The sequence below is a fragment of the Mustela nivalis genome, assembly GCF_964662115.1.
Source record: "Mustela nivalis genome assembly, chromosome: X".
Taxonomy (NCBI): domain Eukaryota; kingdom Metazoa; phylum Chordata; class Mammalia; order Carnivora; family Mustelidae; genus Mustela; species Mustela nivalis.
In genome coordinates, this window is record NC_139040.1 from 11,119,937 (window position 1) to 11,140,903 (window position 20,967).

Below are 20,967 nucleotides of genomic sequence, written 5' to 3' on the forward strand. Positions count from 1 at the left end.
CTTCACATTTTCTGAGTATTTACTGTGTTCATTACCCTGTTAGTCTGAGATAAAATATTGCTTTTGACTTCAGGGAGATCCCAGTCTAGAAGCTATTATAGTCTTTCATCTTATCATTCTTATGGAGATTGTTTTATTTATTTATTTATTTTTTTAAAGATTTTTTTTATTTATTTGACAGACAGAGATTACAAGTAGGCAGAGAGGCAGGCAGAGAGAGGAGGAAGCAGGCTCCCTGCTGAGCAGAGAGCCCGATGTGGGGCTTGATCCCAAGACCCTGAGATGAAGGCAGAGGCTTTAACCCACTGAGCCACCCAGGCGCCCCATGGAGATTGTTTTTAAAGGGAAAACTATTGGGTTTGAAAACTTTCCCAATAAATCTATATTCCCCTGGATATATATCATGACTTTACATTTATGCTCAACTGTTGTGGGGGAAAAATGAGTTGATACCACTCTCTGGAATCTTAGATGAATATCATTGGTCAAGCAGTTTCACGTAGAGCCACTTCTCAAAGGACCCGACTTCTTCCTTTCAATAATGATCATGGACTAATAGTACAGCTAAAACTTAAAATGGACAAAGGCCTTAGGGCTCCTGGGTGGCTCGGTCAGTTAAGTATCTGACTCTTGGTTTTGGCTCCAGTCATGATCTCAGGGTTGTGAGATCGAGCTCCGCACTGGGCTCCATTCTTAGTGCAGAGACGGCTTGAGATTCTCTCCCTTCCTCTCTCTCTCTGCCCTGCTGGCTCTCCCTCATTCTCTCACTCTACATAAATAAATAAAAACCAAAATAAAAAGTGGACGAAGGCCTCACACCTTCAACTTTTAAGGTATCCTCACAGTTTCATTTATTTTATTGGTATGCTTGATGTAACTTGAATCAAATCTGGGGCATTTTGCTTCTAGTCTGTGTTAACTACAACCATGTACTGCTTCATTTATGTCATCCTCAAGTGTAAGTTTTGTCTATAGAATTTATGAAAACATTTACAATCGGGGGATCTAGGGTTAGATTATGACTATTTACCTACTGTAAACTAGCTGCAACTGGCATTACTTATTATTCTTAAATAGGGCCTCTAAAAATGTTTTTAAAACTCCAGTTTATTATTGATAATGTACCATTTGGACAACGGTTTTTATGAAATATTTCACACATGTAAAAAATAGATACTGTATATATAAGATATAAAGAATAAAAAGATGACTGCCCATGTACTCACCATCCACCTTGAAGGAAACCACGATCCCAAATTATATATATATTTTTATTAAGTTCAGTTTGCCAGCATATAGTACATCATTAGTTTTTGATGTAGTGTTCAACAAATCATTAGTTGTGTATAACACCCAGTACTCATCACAACACGTGCCCTCCTCAATACCCATCACCTGGTTACCCTATTCCCCCACCCCCTCCCTTCTGTAACCCTCAGTTTGGTTCTCATGGTCTAGAGTTTCTCATAGTTTGCCTCCCTCTCTGATTTCTTCGCTTTCAGTTTTCCCTCCCTTTCCCTGTGGTCCTCTGTTCTATTCCTTATGTTTCACATATATATGAGTGAAGCCATATTATATTTTTAATAAAAATTGTATATATTAAAGTATACAGCATGCTGTTTTGATATACATATACATAGTGAAATGATTGCGATAGTCAAGCTAATTAACATACCCATTTCCTCACTCTCTATATATGTTTTGTTAAGCATTATGCAATTTTATTTTGTGGGATCTTGAAGTCTGATACATATTTGTTTGACTTTACCTTTTTTCATTCAATATTATATTTAGCAGTAGACTTTGCATGAGTGAAAAAATGAGCCTTCTTGTTTTAAACCACTGAGATTTTTGCAGTTGTGTATTAGCACAGCATAACCTAGCATGTACTGACTGATAAATATTGTCACTTCCATTTTCTTAAGGACACAAAAGGAAGAGGGCATAGGTGAAGGAAAATGAATTTAAGGCTGCAATTGCCTAAATAATTGTCTTTATACTTGTTAATTATAGTGATGTAACTCAACCAATTTTATCCTTGGTTCTCATATAAATACATGCTGTCAGATTTACAACTGAAACTTCTTTGACTAATGGAAGGGTATACCTGTAGCAACTCATGATAAAGAGACATTCTAAAACTGAATTGAGACTGGATTAGACCACTGAAGAAAAATAGCTTTTAATACCATCAACCTGCAGTCTTTTAAGGCATTTGGGTGGGATGGCTTCTCTTTAGTGCAGGTACCATCTAATATTCTTTCTGTTTCAGTTGGCCACCCTGAATTACTGATCTAAACTATCTTGGAAATTCTGTCATCATGGTAAGTCTTTTGGCTTCACAAACCATTTCTTTTATTATATGAGAAATCTAGAGAAATCTGACAGCCACTTCATTTTGTCTCTGATACTAAAGTTGAACACACTGAAGCCATCTGATGGCATCTGGTCTATGAAAAGCAAAAATAAACCAAAACAAAAAAACTAATTTCATTTAAAATATTTTTAAATAAATTGGGAGGATTTCCAAGAACTTTGGCTCCAATAGTAATAGTGAAAAGGGTACTCCAAACTTCTTGGAAATGATTTTAACTTGAAAGTGTTTTTTTTTAAGCACATACCACAAAAGAAAACATATTTTAAAAAATTAGTAGATTACTGGTTACCAGGAGTTAAGGAAGGCATACAGTTTGATAGAAATCAATGTGGCTATAAAAAGACAATGTAAGGGGCTCCTGGGTGGCTCAGTGGGTTAAAGCCTCTGCCTTCGGCTCAGGTCTTGGTCCCAGGGTCCTGGGATCGAGCCCCACATTGGGCTCTCTGCTTTCGCAGGGAGCCTGTTTCCTCCTCTCTCTGCCTGCCTCTCTGCCTACTTGTGATCTCTGTCAAATAAATAAATAAATAAATAAATATATTTTTAAAATAAGACAATGTAAGAGGTCTTTGTGGTAATATAAATGTTTTGTTATATGACTATATCAATGTCAATATCCTTGTGATATCATACTATATTTTGTAAGATTTTATAATTGGGGAAACTGGGTAAGAAGCATATAGGATCTTTCTGTATTATTTCTTAAAATTGCATGTGCATCTACAATTATTATGAAATAAAAAGCTTAATTAAAAAAAGGACAACTGAGGGCACCTGGTGGCTTAGTCAGTTAAGTGTCCAACTCTTAATTTCAACTCAGGTCTTGATCTCGGGGTCATGAGTTCAAGCCCTTCACTGGGCCCCATGCTGGGCATGGAGCCTATTTAAAAAAAAAAAAAAAAAAGACAAGCAACAGAAAGGGAGAATGCATTTGCAAAACAAGTATTTGATAAGGACTTGTATCCAGAATGCACAAAAATCTTTTACACCTTATAACAAATAAACATTTTGTCAAAAAATGGACAAAAGGTTTGAATAGACATTTCACCGAAGAAGATATATGAATGACAAATAAACACATGAAAAGAAACCAAACAGCACTAGTCATTAGAAGAATACAAATAAAAATCCCATTAAACACTCCTATATACCCACTAGGATGACTGTAATCAGTAACAAGTATTAGAGAAATTCAAACCCACACACATTCCTGGTAGGAATGTACAATAGCACAGCTACTTTAGAAATAATATTTGGCAGTTTCTCAAAACGATAAACACAATATTACCAAATGAACCAGAAATTCCACTCCTAAGTGTATACACAATAAAACTGGAAACATATGTTCACACTCAAAAACACTTGTATATGAATTAAAACAGTAGAATTATTCATAATAATCAAAAGTTACAAACAACTCAAATGTTCACTCACTTGAGGATAAATAAACTACATGTGGTATATCCATTCAATGGAATATTATTCAGTGATAAAAAGAAATGAAGACATGCTATTACATCTCAAAAACATTTTGCTTAGTGAAAGAAGCTAGGCACAAGAGACCATGTATTTTATTATTCCATTTATGTGAGATATCCAAAATAAGCAAAGTTATAAAGATAGAAAGGTTAGTGGCTGCCCAGTGTGGTAGTGGTGGGTAACAGGGATTATTATTAAATGTACATGAAGGCTCTTATTGAGGTTATGAAATTGTTACAAAACTGATTCATGGTGATGGTTTTAGTAGTTTAACCAACTTAATAAATTTGACCCCCAAAAAATCATTGAATTATACATGAAAAGAGATAATTTTATGATATGCAAAATATGCCTTTATAAAATAATTTCAAAACAACCACAAAAAATCTGCATATTGATTATCTGTCACAGGTTACTGGTTAGTGTAGGTTTTGCTCTTAAGGATACCAGTTACTTGGATATTTTCTTTCTTATGGTTGTTCTGCCTATTGAAGTCTATGAGGAACTCAAATCAGATGCAGAATTTTTAGTGTAACTGATATCTTGAGAAGTGTTAGATAATGGACTATTGCTTACTCTTGTGTAAGTGATGAAAACAAGGTAAGAATATGTCTTTTTTTCCAATTCAACTCAATCACTATGTTGTTTTAATTCCGTCTCAAAATGATTAATATTCTTTCTCAGATGCATTTACCAGGTACAGTGCTTACATTGTTTAAACAGTCTTTTGCAGGAGATCTGTAGATTATAAGCAAAGAAATTACCTCTATATAGATAGTTCCAAAGTCCTTTTACAGATGTTTCTTAACTATTAGTATCATTGCCCACATCCATCAAAAAATGACCTTATTTTATGGAGTCCCTGGGTAGCTCCATCGGTTAAGCATCTGCCTTCAGCTCAGGTCATGATCCAGGGTCCTGGAATCGAGTCCCATATCAGGCTCCTGGCTCAGCAGGGAGCTTGCTTTTCCCTTTGCCTGCTGCTCCCACTGCTTGTGCTCTCTCTCTCTCTCTCTCTCTAACAAAAAAATAAATAAAATAAATTTTAAAAATAAATAAAAATAAAACCTATTAAAGGATTTCATAGTGGGAAAAGTACATTATGCCGATAGCTTTGAAACATTCTAATATTTGTCATTTATTGAAATATATACATTCCTGCAAAGTCTGCTATAGACTGTGTATGTGTACATACAGATTGGAAAGGAACAAATAAAATTGCCTCTATTCACAATCAAACTGATTGTGTAGAAAAATCCCAATAAATCTGGAAAGAAAAACTTGTGGAAAAAGTAAGTGAATTCAGCACAGTTATGTGGTATAAGAACAACATACAAATATATTTCCATATACTGGCAATGAACAATTAGAAGCTGAAATTTAAAACAAAATTAAATTTACAGTCACCCCAAAACATGAAATACTTAGGGAAAAATCTAACAATACATAAAAGATTGTTCTAAAAATTAATAAATTTGTGTGCTTGGGTGGCTCAGTCCTTGAGCATTGCCTTCGGCTCAGGTCATGATCCCAGGGTCCTGACATTGAGCCCCACATCAGGCTCTCTACTCAGCAGGAAGCCTGCTTCCCCCTCTTCGACTCCCCCTGCTTGTATTTCCTCTCTTACTGTGTCTTTCTCTGTCAAATAAATAAAATCTTAAAAAATAATAAAAACAAATAAAATAAAAATTAATAGATTTTATTTATCAAAGTAATTTTAGATTTATAGAAAAAGTGAGTAGAAACCACAGATATCCCATGCTATCCACACAGGTTCCCCTATTATAAACATCTTGCATTATTATCCTAAATTTTTTTGATTGATGAACCAATATGGAAACATTTTATTTAAAAAATCCATAGTTTACATTACAGTTTATTCTTTGTATTGTTTGCTTTATGGGTTTTAGACAGATCCATAATGTCATATATTCACTGTCACAATATCATAACAAATAGTTACACTGCCCTAAAAAGTCCCCCATGCTCCAACTATCCATCCCTTCCTCCCTCAGCCTGAATCCCTAGTAACCACAGATATTATTACCATCTCTGTAGTTTTGTCATTTCTAGAATGTCATATAGTTGGAATCATACAGTATGTACTCTACAGATTGGCTCCTCTCTTTTAGAAATATGTATTCAAGTTTCCTCCATGTGTTTTCAAGGCTTGATAGCTGAAAGCTTGTGTCTGTTATAGGGGCAATTTGAACATCAAAATGGTGATGATTCAACCTAAAAAGAGACTGATAATTTCTAATAGAATTTAGTTACTAGGATTTTATTTCATTCTCTTGATTAATGGATGATCTACCAAAGGAAAGTAATAGGTCTTCTGCCTCTGCCATCTCAGAATCAAGAGAATCACTCCACTTGTCCTCTTCATGAACCCATATTCTTTCAATATTGTCTACCTCTGCCAGCTTCCTGACACATCTATTTGTCCATTTTTTGAACAATCCATTTGTGATTAATTTCCTTATCTCCTATCTAGAGCCAACGTTGCTTTATGTCACAGAAGCATGTATGAATCTTTGAAAAAAAAGTTCATGATACAAGTGTTTTAGGCTGAATTATTGATAAGTCATGCAGAATTATTGTGTCTCACTATAATATGGAGCACTTGCATGAAATAGCAAAATAATCAAGTTCAGTTTTCATATTTCACATATTTCACATATTTGGTAACTTTATAGAGCTAATACACAAGACATAGCCCAGTCATCAGTTTATTTAGCTATATATTTCTTTCATATACAGAATGCTTCAGCTCTATTGAGTTAAAAGTGAATGCCATTTGCAAATATCTTCTCCCATTCCGTGGGTTGCCTCTTTGTTATGTTGACTGTTTCCTTTGCTGTGCAGAAGTTTTTGATCTTGATGAAGTCCTAAAAGTTCATTTTAGCTTTTGTTTCCTTTGCCTTTGGAGACATATCTTGAAAGAAGTTGCTGTGGCAGATATCGAAGAGGTTACTGCCTATGTTCTCCTCTAGGATTCTGATGGATTCCTGTTTTGACCATAGAGTTGAGGGTCCATATCTGGGCTCTCTACTCTGTTCCACTGGTCTATGTGTCTGTTTTTATGCCAATACCATGCTGTCTTGGTGATCACAGCTTTGTAGTACAGCTTGAAGTCAGGTAATGTGATGCCGCCAGTTTTATTGCAAATGACAGTACAGACAAAGGGTTGATATCCAGGATCTATAAAGAACTCCTCAAACTCAACACATACAAAACAGATAATCATATCAAAAAATGGGCAGAAGATATGAACAGACACTTCTCCAATGAAGACATACAAATGGCTATCAGACACATGAAAAAATGTTCATCATCACTAGCCATCAGGGAGATTCAAATTAAAACCACACTGAGATACCACCTTACACCAGTTAGAATGACCAAAATTAGCAAGACAGGAAACAACATGTGTTGGAGAGGATGTGGAGAAAGGGGAACCCTCTTACACTGTTGGTGGGAATGCAAGTTGGTGCAGCCTCTTTGGAGAACAGTGTGGAGATTCCTCAAGAAATTAAAAATAGAACTTCCCTATGACCCTGCAATTTCACTACTGGGTATTTACCCCAAAGATACAGATGTAATGAAAAGAAGGGCCATCCGTAACCCAATATTTATAGCAGCAATGGCACAGTCGCCAAACTGTGGAAAGAACCAAGATGCCCTTCAACAGACGAATGGATAAGGAAGATGTGGTCCATATACACTATGGAGTATTATGCCTCCATCAAAAAGGAGGAATACCCAATTTTTGTAGCAACATGGGCAGGACTGGAAGAGATTATGCTTAGTGAAATAAGTCAAGCAGAAAGAGTCAATTATCATATGGTTTCACTTATTTGTGGAGCATAACAAATAACATGGAGGACATGGGGAGATGGAGAGGAGAAGGGAGTTGAGGGAAATAGGAAGGGGAGGTGAACCATGAGAGACTATGGACTCTGAAAAACAACCTGAGGGTCTTGAAGGGGCCGGGGAGGTGGGACGTTGGGGGAACAAGATAGTGGGTATTAGGGAGGGCACGTATTGCATGGAGCACTGGGTGTGGTGCAAAAACAATGAATACTGTTATGCTGAAAAGAAATAAAAAAATACTTTATCAAAAAAAAAGTGAATGTCATTATTTTGAGTTCCATATAAATTTCTTTTTGATGTTTGCATCTTACCAATTTAACCAAAAAATTTTGTTTTGGGAATCATAAACCAATTCTATCAGCCCTATTCCATCTACTGTTTTAGAAATCTGCTTTACTTGTTCATTTTACTTTTAATCATAGGCTGTTTTCTTACCTTATACTTAACTACAATGGTTGAGAGCCTCTCATCTTGTTACAGCTTTCTCCTTTGAATAACTCATATTCTTAAATGTCAATTAGGATTTAACAAAACACTTTCAATTCACACTGCAGTTTTTAGCAAATGATTGTGTTTTCAATGTCCCTCATTTGGGATAAAAATATTTTGGGTGGTGTTTTTTTTCTTGATTTCTGTCTTGAAATACCAGAGTATATTGAAAATATTTGTTGTATTGTGAGTAGCTTGTGCCATTTCTCTACATAGTACTAGAAGTCAGTGTTTATTTGACATTTCTGTTAAATCCTTTTCATACCGCTTGGTAAAGATGTGGTTCCATTTCTTACATATCATGCACAAAGTACAATGTAACATAAAAATCAATATGAAATATAATCCTTCTAATAGCTTATGGTCTAATTAAGTAGATAAAACAGTATGTGTAAATACACATACATGGAATTAAGTAGAAAAACAAAGCATGATAACCAGTGGCAAAACATAGAACTTGAAGTTGGACTGAAGTTTGATATTTGGATCTGCCTCTTGCTGTGTGACTCTGAGCAAATTACTTATCCTTGTCAAGTTCAGTTGGTTCATCTTAAAAATAGGAATAATAATACGCAGTGATAATGTCAGGGTTATACTGAATAATGTATATGAAAGTATACAAGATTTCATACCCAAAACAATAAAGCTCTTTAGTTCTATTCAAATGTAGCACCAAGGCAATGACTACAGCCATTGCTTGGACCTCCAGTTCAGATAATCTTTTACAGTACTTGAAGGCACCCTGCTATTCGGGAAAGATATGGGCTTTGGAGTCAGACCTACTGAATTTGGAATCATGGCTTGAGCAATTCATGATTGTATGACTTAAAGTCATACAAGTGACTTAAACTTTCTAATTCTTATTTTCATCATTTTCAATGGGGATATTATTATCCACTCACTAAAGAGTTATAGTGAAGATTAAAATAATAATGTTGTGATTTAAGTTATCACCTGATGCCTGATAGATAATGTAACATGTATTTACTGAAGCAGACTATCTTCTCAGCACTTTACAAGGACCACAGTAGGTTCAGCTGAGAAGTATGAAACCTATACTCAGGAAAATATTACGTAATGTTAATGAGTTTATTTGTATGTTAGAGTTATGTGCAATTATAGATTGGTCTATAGAAAATCAGAATAATACAAAAGCATAACTAGGGTGCCCTAGTTATAAACAGAATTGTATCTGGGTATGAAACCCTGTATACTTTCATGTACATTGTTCAATATAATCTTCACAGTATCACTGTGCATTATTCCTCCTGTTTTAAACATGATACAAAAGGGTAGTCTTTCTGCCTTACTCATTAGGGAAGAGAGGGTGTGGATTTAGTGGTACTTGTCCCTATTCAAATCTCATTGTTCCAGCATACTGGCAGCTGCTGTGGCAGATGGACTGATAAGGGAAGAGAAAATCACCTATGAAAAGGAGCCTTTTAATGGTCCTTTTTGTCCACTCCCAAATCAAGGTTTTCCCTGAATCTTTCTCAAGAATATTTTAAAGTCAATAGTCTTTTGTAATTCTGATTTATTACTTTGTCATTTTGAATTGAATTCCAGTAACTTGCTGTTTTTATGTATATCTTTACTTCTGCTGTTTACAAATTATAAATATTTCTAAATCTTCTTTCTTGCAAGAAAAAGAACAATATACCAATGACAAAGATTGTACTGCCTTTGTTACGTGAGCCCTTTGGCAGGTACTTGCTAGTGAAGGAGGAAGGCAGAGCCAAGCACTTTATTGGACTTAGTGTTAGAGTTGCCATGGTTTTAATTTGATTGCTATTTATTGAGCAGTCAAAATGTGTTAGGCAGGATAAAGAACACATCGAAACCATGATCTGGATATTAAGGATTTTATACCCTAAAAAAGGAAGTCCATTAACTCAACTACAGAATGTATCCATTTCTGTAATCACTTGTGAAATCTTGATTGGGGAACTCATTTAGCTAGCCTTATACTTAGAGGGTATTTTTATATCTTTCCAGTTAAAAATTGTGTTGCTTCAAATAACACTTTAAGATACCGTAATGCGATAGTGCTCACATATATGAAGTTATTCCTCAATTGTAAGTTAATTAACAAATATCTCATCAAGTACAAGAAACCTGGCAGATCCAGAAGACCCTGAGTGAACTGACTCCTCAAAGAATAAAGCCATATTCACTTTGGGTGGGTTAGTTTTGGGAAAGCGATCATATAAGGAGAATGGACGCGCTCCGAATAACAAAGCAGTTGCTCAGTGGGAAACTGAAGGAAGAGAGATAAATTTGAGGTTGGCAGGACAAAGAGTTTAAAGTTATGCTGCAGCTTGGTCCATAGAAATGTGTCCATTTCTCACTCTACCAATCCCGAGGGAGCACCCCTAGTTTCCTAGGTCCCCTGCAAAGACCTGGGGATATAATGATGAAGACAGGCATTGTTATTGCCTTTGGAGATATTTGTAGTCTAGCTACACAGACGGGAAAATGCAAAAAATTTCTGTCCTTGTGATCATATTGTAATTGGAATAGACTGGTGGCAAATGAGTGTGTGTGTGTGTGTGTGTGTGTGTATAGACATGTCTATGTCTATCTCTATATCTACATAGATACATCCATATCTGTATCCATGTCTATATCTACACTCAGATAGTGACAGATGCCATGGAGAACTACAAAGCATGGAAAAGTGGGAGGTCATGCTAGGTAGGAAAGGAAGGTATGGGGAAACATCACTAGTAAGGTGATATTTCAGTAGAGACCTAATGACATGAAGGAGTAAGCCTTGTAGATATGGGAATGGGGTAGGATAGCATACCAAAGGGAATAGGAAGCTCAAAGACCTATAGAACACAGATGCTTAGTGTAGTATACAGATGTAGGAAAGAGTCAATGGGTCTAACTGGAGCATTCTGCAGCATGGTTAATATTTGTAGATGCCAACATTTCTGAATCAATTAGCTCCATCCACATTTTACCCTTACTCATTAATCCAGGATCTCAACTTCCTTAATCTGTGCCTTTCCTACCCTCCTCTGTCTCGCCGGCACCTGGACGTATGGTTTAGCCTCTCCTGGCTTGTGGCCTTGACTTTCTTCTGGTTCTTTTTGGAATGTCCTCCTTGATTGGTGTGTTCCCAGAGGATGTTTGGTTAATGACCCTTCATGGCCTCTAGCCCCTCTCTACCCACCCATAAGCCTTGCTAGAAAGATCCAGACAAGATTTGCCTCAAGTTTTTCATGAGACGCAAAGAAGATAAAATATGAGTTAGCGCTTTATAAACTCTGAATTGTTTTATTCTTGTAATGAAATCTTTAGTTCTAAGGCCATGAGTTCCCTAAAAAAAGATTGCACCAGCAATAATGTCATTTTACAATACCAAACAGAGTAAAAGCAGGGAACAGGGAAAAGAGCAGCTAAGCAGGAGGTCTGTCTCTGTCAAGGGTAAGATGAATCACCAGCAAGAAATAGAGTAGCCTTTGAAAGAGTCAGGGCAGCTGGGCTGGGTCCTCCCCATCAGTCTGGGAGAGAGTGCTACATAACTCATCGTCCTTTCTGTCCCTCTATTTCAAACAATTTGTAGATTCTTCTTTATTTTTCCTCATGCCAGCTGTTTTTCTTCATTTATCCCCATGCTAGATTTTTCCCCTCCTTTTTATTCAGTATCTTTTATGCTTCTCCCCTTGTATCACTTTCCTGCCTCCTCTGCCTTATTATTGTTTACTAGTTCTTGCTCCTTAACCCTGACTGGATTTCACAATGGTCCCCGGGAAGATTGCTCCAGAAGCCTGCAGTGTAGATGGTATCAAGAGTCAACATGATTGGGCACCTGGGTGGCTCAGTTGTTTAAGCAACTGCCTTCAGCTTAGATCGCGATCCTGGAGTCCGGGGATCGGGTCCCGCATCAGGGTCCTTCATGGGGAGTTTGTTTCTCCCTCTGATCTTCTCCCCTCTCATGCTCTCTCTCACTGTCTCTCTCTCAAATAAATAAATAAAATCTTAAAAAAAAAATAGAGTCAGCATGACTATGTGGCCTGTTCTGAGAAGACTATGGCTATGGTGAAGGGATTCCTTGAGAGAAGGGAGCATGTTAACAATGGTGAACAGAGTGATGCATAAGGAGTGAGCTCTGGCAAGTCTCTAGCCTCAAGTGGGTCCCAGTTCCCCCAATATATACAATACAGTTGCTGAACTAGATAAATCTGAAAGTTCTGATACTCTAGATCCTTAAAATGCTATGTCAGTGTGAAATACAGAAAGAATTGCTGTTGGGTTTTGGCAACAGAAAACGGGAGGATTGGAGCTGGTGATGGCGCCATTGGAATCATATAGCTCTCTTGTTTCCTAGCACATTGCAGCATGCGACAAGCCTCAGGGTCTATAATAAATGCCTGAAAATACAGACTGGAGACCCTGCTTCCCCAGAAAACTTTCCACTGTGCTCTGCTTATAGCATCTGCTAACTGAAAATAACTGAATATATTATGGGCTGACAAACTCTGAATAAATCCTCTTTGTTTCTAAAAGATGATATTGGCAGATTGCCTAGGATGTGATAAAAGGGGGTAAAGCAACATAAGAGGAAACCCCTAGAAAGAGTTCTTGCAGAAGGGAAATGATGAAGTCAATAAAGCTTTCAGGTTGCTAAGCTAAATGATCTAAGAGCTCTATATAGTCCGCTAAGCCTAAGATTGGTCAGAATCAAACAACATTGATTCTACCTTCAACTTCACCAGAATAAAGGGACCTATGCTTCCAAAGCAAACATTTAGGCACCAGACTAAAAGTAAAATCTAGAAAATTTGGAATTGCTTTTGTGAAATTAGAAGAGTCCTCTTTCTGACTTAATTTCCCTAATACCTGCTTTGAGTAACTCATATTTGGAAAGTTATGAGGAATAAGCTATGTAGGAGTATATGCAGCAATGATAGGACTCACACTGAATTACAACAGGAAGTCTGAATACAGGGAATTTTTGAATTTGTGGAACTCATTACAAGTATCCTCCATACCCCTAAAGCCATTTTCTTGGTGCAGCTAAATCAGAAATTTCAACATCTTTCCAAAACCAAACTCAAAACCTCCCTGCATCTGTATCCATGCCCCTTTACATTCCTTCTGTTACTGTGGAAGCAGCTCTTCAATTGCCTTCTGAGCCCAACCCCACAACTATGTTTTTGGTCTCATCCCCTTACCTTCTGGAGGCCTTCCCTTCAACAATAGATGTTCCCTTCTCTCTCCTGTATCAAGCATTTCTCATTCTGTGCCATTCCCATCAGAAACAAAGACCAAAAAAATAAGGGAAGGGGATTGAGAGATACAAACTTCCAATTGTAAAATAGGTAAGTCACAGGGATGAAAGGTACAGGTCATATAGTAAATAATATCGTTAATAATATATAGAATTGTTGAATCATTATGTTGTGCACCTGAAACTAAATAATATTGTATATCAGCTATACTTCAATTCGGAGTTAAAATAAAATTTTAATTCTCTAGTGTCTCTTACGTCAAAGGTAAGAATAAATATTTTTCTTGCCCTTCATCTCTTTCTAGCTACAGCCCCATACTTCATTTCCTTTTCTCAAAGAGCAATGCTTTTTGGAAGAGATATCTTTTCATTCTCAAATCCCTCAACTCCCTTTTAGAAGGCTCATTTCATTCTTCTCAAAACATTTTTACTTTCTCTTGGCTTCCAAGATGCCACATTCTCTTGTTTATTTCCTATATTACTGGGTACCCTGCCTCAGTCTCCTTTGATAGTCTGCTAGCTTCTTCTCTGCATTAGCTGAATCCTGGAGTACAGGTCTCCCCCGCTATCCAAAAGTAGAGCTTTCCTAGGAAACCTTTCATTAGCCAAAATGGCATCAAGTGATGAAGCAATTACCATTAATTTATATGGAAAATTTTCTGAATGTTCCCAGACCCAAAAAATAACCTCTTTTAAGCTTTTCTGATCCCTTAGGGCACAGCTTGCTAACAGATGCACAGAATAATTCAAGATAAAGCACAGATAGATGCTCACAGACAGAGTTGAACAATGGCACCAGGGTGCTGAGATGGCACGTTTGTTTCCTAGTAAGGGGGCCTGGGCGGTGCCCACGTCACAGCTCCAGGTTGTGTGCTGCCTCTGATAAAACAAACCCAGCACTCTTTTCGCCTGCCACCTCTTTTAGGAAAGGGGAAAATCCTCTTTGGATTTCTTTTAGTTAGCAAAAACCATTAGGAATGTAGGTCTTTCATCAACGTTAAGTGCCATACCCTGAACTTTCAAAAAGCAGGGAATACCGGTATCTACAATCTTGCCACTGGTCCTCTACCCACCTACATTCTTCCCTGAGCAATTTGATCCATTCTGTGGCTCTGCATAGGCCCCAAGTGCCAACCTCTCCCTTCAGCTTTGGACTTCATACAAGATGGCTGAATCATCATCTCGACTTAGATGTCTAATAGGCATCTGAAACCTAACATGGTGCAAAGAGAACCCTTGATCTATGTCTACTACATCCAGCTTCTCCTTTAGTCTTTTCCTTCTCAGTACTGTTCCCTCAGCTCCCAAGTTAGACAAGTAGGAGTCATCCTTTACCTCTTCTATCTTCCTCACTCCCCACATCTAGTCCATCAGCAAGTCCACGAAATATACTCTGAATTCAATCACTTCTTACTGTGCTCTCTACCACAAACCTGGTTCGAACCCCTGTTCTCAGCTCTCTCCTGTGCTCCTGTAATGGCCTCTGGACTGATCCCCCTTCTTATTAGTTGATTTGCCACTCAGCAGGCAGAATGATCCTTTCAGAAGTTAGACCATTCATTCTCTTACTCAAAACCTTCCCATGGCTTTTCATTATCCCTAGGATAAAATTTGGACTCTTACCATGGCCCACAAGACTGTAGCATCTGGCATCTGTTGACCTCTTCTATCTTCTACTCCTCACCTTCCATCCTCTGGCTACAATGGTATTTTTTCCTCAAACACACCAAGCTTGTTGCCATCCTAGACTTGATCTTAGCCAAAAGGCTGAGAAGCGATTGTTTGTTGCCTTCCTAGGACCCTTGCACTCCTTGTTTTCTTTTCTGTCTGTCATCTATTTTTATCACTCTTAGCTCCATCACATGTGAGGGTAGAGCTGTAATTGACACGTGATACTTAATGAGATCAAACCGCAGGCATTGCAGCTGCTGAACAAAAGATACACATAGTGAGACTTGGAGAAGAAAGCAGATCTACCAAATTGCAAATGCACTCTTAACTAATCCCCTACTAGTCCTTCTTTGAAGAGAAGCTTCTTGAATTACAGGTTACTCTTAGTTTTCTATCTTGTAATTACTTTAGAAAAGAATTATGTACTATAATTAAAAATATGGTAAAAATCATGTTTGTAAAAATAATTTCCCTGCATTATGGCACTCAGATTGGCTTTTATTCAACAGAAATGCTGTAATATAATCAATGTTTTGTTTGATCCTTGGTTTCTTAAATTAAAATGAAAAAATAATATCAGATAAGAAAATAAATAGGGAAGTTATGTAGCCACAACTTTTGGAAATTTTTACTTTATAAAACTTTTTGCTGAATATTCTTGGCTTGAATATTGTTTTTCCCCTTCCTTCCTTCCCTTGCTCCCTCTTTTCTCCCTCTCTCCCCCATTTCTCCCTTCCTCTGTTCCTCTTTCTTTCTTTCTTTCTTTCTTTCTTTCTTTCTTTCTTTCTTTCTTTCTATCTTTCCTATCAGAATTGATTAAATCAAGTGCATTCATTTGGGATGGCTCTGTTAGGCAAGGAATGAGCCCATTTGTGTTAACTAAATTGGGACCACCACAATCAATACATTCAGTGACCTTTCTTAATTCTTTTACTCTGAACAATTGTCTCAGTAGAATTATAGTGAGAACTTGAAATCTCAAGATCAACTGTTTTTAAAATATCCTTTAAGAAAGCTCCAACATAAGTTGATAGTGGGTTCTCTAGCATTATATTGCAATAACCCATCAGACATCTTAAAATGAGTTTATCCAGGGAAATTTGGGGCGTAATATTTAGGATCTGAAATAAAAGTTGATGCATAAGCCAACAGGTCATACATTATTGATTTTGTTTAGAAAAAAATCAAGAGTTGTAAAATCAGTTTATTCAATTACTCTAAAATTTCCCCCTCCTATTTTTTTTTTTTTTTTTTTGACAGAAAGGAAATTTCCCGGGATACCTCTTGTCCTTTACAGATGCATTTCACATACTAAGGCAAACCATCTGTTACCCCGCTAATTTTGCCATGATGAAAATTACTATTATAATGAGACTAGCTTTTTTAAGCATATATGTTTATGTATATGAATACAAATGTTCACAGCAAGATAAACTTTTAGAACTTTTTTCTAGCTTTTGAGGTTGGTGTGGGTATCCTGAAACACAGACCTTTTTCTAGTAATTATCAGCAAAGTATAAGCTTGGTAGGTTTAGATCCTTGGAATAGCTGGTTTTCAGGCAGCATTATCATCAAAAACAAAACAAAACAAAAAACCAAACTGAACTTTACTGTGAACCCAAGGTTGGAATGGAAAGAACACAAAACCTCAGGAAGGTACATACATTTTCTTTCACCCAAACAACTCTTGTAACAAGAATTTATGAAGTGAGGCTAGTCTTGAGAGAGCAAGAATAGAATGAAAAGAAGTCAAATAAAGTGTGAGTTTAAAGAAAAACTGAAACTATATACCATGCTGTATCAAATGCAAAAAAAAAAAAAAAAGAAGTGTAGTGGGAATAACATATTCTTACAAGGGCAGTTACTTCTTAACAATATTTTGAAAACCGAATCTCTGTTTTCATTAAAATTTCCTTTGAGTTATCTGATCATTTGGTCAAAGAAAAGGTCTGAAACATATTTATTTTTGTAAATCACACAGGGAAAAACAAGAAACTAGGAGCACCAAAAATAAATGTATTTGGTTAAAATTATAAAAACTTTTTACTATTACTTTTTCTTTCTTCTTGTTCTCCATCAGTGTCAGAGCCTACCCCTTACATATAAAAATACCATGACAATAACAATATCTGACATGTTTCCCTTTGGTTCTATTTTCAGTTATATTATCAGCTACAGGACTGATCTACTTCAGTAGATCTCACTTCAGTGAGACAGGCTGAAATTGAATTCAAATCTAAGTTCAGATCCTATCTTTATAACACTGGACATCATACCTAATTTCTTTGAGTCCCCATTTTTTTCATCAGTGGAAAGGGGCAATAAGTCCTACCTCACAGAAGTATTGAGGGTTGAGTGAGAAAATGTGTGGGAGGTGCTTCGTTCATTGTGAGCAATTAGCAGATGGTCCCTCCCTCACATTTGTATGCTAAACAGTGAAATAGTCATAATCAATGTGTAGTTCTGTCTGGCACTTTGTACATGAGTCCTCTTATCAACACACAGCTTTTTATGCCCCCCAAACCACACCTTGCTGCAAATATTTACATAAAACTGACAATTAACTAATTTAATAATCACATCATTCCTGTTTCCTATTGCCTTATCTAACAGTTTTCTTAAATGTGTTTTTGATGTTTTTATTTTGATGTTGCCAAATGTACAAGCTAAATTCTATTTAGTCTTTTGAATATATTAGTTGTTTTCTTTTTTCTAAGTGATAGAATGCACAGGCCTGGAGGAGGTAATATACTATTATCAGAAGAAGTTTCTAAAAGGGAATACATATCTTTGGAATGCGCCACTTCTATACCAAAAGCAGTTCCTCCCCAGCAAGCCAGTTCTTTAGGGTGAGGTCCTAGCAGTGTGATCCTTTTGACTGTCATGTTAATGGGATGACTTCTAGATGAGACCACTTAGTGTCCCAACTCCTAGTCACTCTACTTCCAGCTTTTAGGAATAGTAAATAACATGAATTGGGGTTTTTTTTAAGTATTTCTCTTTTTTCTTTTTAAATTATTGATCATATTTAAATCTAACATCTTTTAAGACTTTTCTTAGATGATACAGAGATCAACCATATAGTCATTTACTTATTTTTTTACATGTATTCAGTAAAATTTACTCTTCCTGGTATACAGTGCTGTGATTTTTGACAAATGCATAAAGTCATGTGAAAATCACCATTACTAAGTTACAGAGCAGTTCTGTCCTCCCAAAATATTCCCTGTGCTGCCCTTTTGGAATAAAACCCTCTATCCTAAACTCTGGTAATCACTGATCTGTTCTCCATCCATATAATTTCCTTTTTCTAGAATGTCATATAAATGGGATCATACAGTATGTAGCCTTTTGTATTTGGCTTATTTCACTTAGCACTCCTTTGGAGGTTTCATTCATGTTGTTCCATGTATCAGTAGTTCGTGTCTTTTTATTGCTGAATTGTATTCAATAGTATGGATGTACCACACATTCTTTCAGCAGTTAATGGGCTTTCAGGTTGTTTCCACTTTCTGGCTATTATGAATAATCCTGCCATAAATATTCATGCACAAGATTTTTTTTTTCACAAGATTTTTTTTTGTAGACATATGTTTTTATTTAGGGCAAATACCTCAGAATAGGATTGCTGGGTTACATGGTAACTCTATGCTTAGCATTTGGAGAAACTACCAAATTCTTTCCCAAAATGGCTATATCATTTTGCATTTCCATCAAAACTGAGTGAGAGTCCTAGTTGCTCCACATCCTTGACAATACTTGAGTTATTTTACAGACACATACACATACATATGTATATATGTATATAATTATATATATGTGTGTATATATATTCTGATTCATCTATTGACTTTATGATTGTATCTCTTCATGTTATTTTTTAAATTTTATTTTATATTTTCAGTGTTCCAAGATTCATTATTTATGCACCACTCTCTTCATGTTATTTAACATTAGCTCCAGGGGTTTCAACATCCATATATAACCATTCACAGTCATGTTAGAATTAACATTTTATCCCCTCGGGTGAAATGTAGAAGCCTTAGAGCCACATAGGTCTATTTACATAATCTCCTTTGTGTTATAGTTATCGTATATATCACACCAGCATACATTGAAAATGCCACCAGATGACATATTTTTGCTTTCAACAGAGATGTATATTTTAAAGAACTTAGGAGAAAAATACTCTATTATTTTTATGCAGACGTTGGCTATTTCTTTTGTTCTTCCTTCATTCCTGAAGTTCTGTATTTCCTTCTTTGATCATTCCTTTAATCTAGACAACTTAATTGAACATTTCTTTTAGGGAAAGTCTGCTAGAAATGAATTCTCTTTTGTCTTCATCTAAGAATGTCCTTATTTTGCTTTCATTTTGAAAGGATATTTTCATTGGATATACAATTCTGATTTGACTATTTTCTTTTTTTTTTTTTTTCCCCTTATAGCACTTTAAAGAAGTTTAATGTCTTCTGACCATCATGGTTTCGGATGAGGAACATCAGTCATTTGAATTGTTCTTATTCAAGTAATGTGTCATTTTACCTAGCCGATTTCAAGATTTTTAAAATGTATCTTTGGTATCCAGCACTTTAGTTATGCTCGATCTGCTTTTGGTTTTCTTTTAATTTATTTTATTTTTATTTTCCTGAGTTTCTTGAATGTAAATTTATGTCTCCAAACAAATTTGGTAAGTTATTAGCTATTATTTATTCAAAATTTGGGGGTATCAATATGTTTCTTGGCAAATCAGTATCTTTTTGAGACTCGAATGACATGATTTCTACATCTTATGTTATTGTCCCACAGGTCCCTGAGGGTCTTTTCAGTTTGCCATTCCTTTTTCTCTCTTCTTCAGATTGGATGATTCTTAATGATCATTCTTCAAGCAATCTGAATCTTTCCTGTCATTTTAATTCTACTATTAAGCACATGCAATAAGGCTTTTTAAATTTAAGATATTTTATATTTCAGTTCTGAAATTTCCACTGGGTTTCTTTTTTATAATTTCCTTCTCTTCTGAGGACTTGTACCTTTCCATTAATTTTAAGAGAGTTTGCCTTAGTCTTATGTAACATGCTTTTAATAATTGCTTTAAAACCTTTGATAATTCTAACATTTGTGCTTTTTCAGTGTTGCTATCTGTTGATTATAAATTTTTTTGAGAATTGGTCTGATTTTCCTAGTGCTTTATATGTTGAGTTATTTTGGATTGTATCCTAAACTTGGTGAATATTATGTTGTAAGACTCTGGGACCTCTGTGAAATGTAAACTTTTGTTTATTTGCTTTAGGAGGCAATCAATATGGTTAGGCTCAAATCACAAGTTCGGCCTTGCCTTCTGTGGGCAGTGGTTACAAGGTTAGTTCAGGTTTCAAAACCTTTGTGGTTTTGAAACCTATGTGGGTCTGCCTCATGTATGTGCCATTCAAGAGTTAGTGGTAGAGACTCATGTAGTCATTTATGTCGTAGTTCAATTCTCAAACTATGCCTCTTTGCTTCTGCTTTATGTGTGGGCTGCTCAGGGGCAAGTCTAAGACATGTATTACTTCATACACAGCATTAAGGGATCTCTTTCTCTAGTGCCTTCTCTTAAGGGTTTCTCCCCACACTTTATAGCACTCAAAGGCCCCCCTTTCTCTTTCCTTTGGTCAGAATGTTGGATTTCTCTTAGAGTTGTAGTCCCCCTCAGGCTCTCTTGCAGTTCCATATTACTTGGCCTTCCCTCAAGGCAAAAAAGTGAGAAGAAAAATTTTTCTCTCAGAATTTTTCCTATTCACTCTCACTGTATACCTCTGCAACATTTCCTACCCTTGGGTCAAAACCTATTATAAAGGAAGAA

At 36.2% G+C, this 20,967-nt stretch overlaps 1 protein-coding gene across 1 annotated transcript in view; it reads left to right on the top strand.

Annotated features, from left to right (window-relative positions):
• The window catches only part of LOC309856642 (uncharacterized protein), a gene marked incomplete at its 5' end in the record, with an annotated part of 240,178 nt that overhangs the window by 146,469 nt on the left and 72,742 nt on the right, over positions 1-20,967 (top strand). The window contains one exon of the mRNA XM_082717956.1: positions 19,574-19,815. Coding sequence (XP_082574082.1) covers positions 19,574-19,601 — 28 coding nt within the window. The 3' untranslated portion in view covers positions 19,602-19,815. The remainder of the gene's footprint in view (positions 1-19,573; positions 19,816-20,967) is intronic.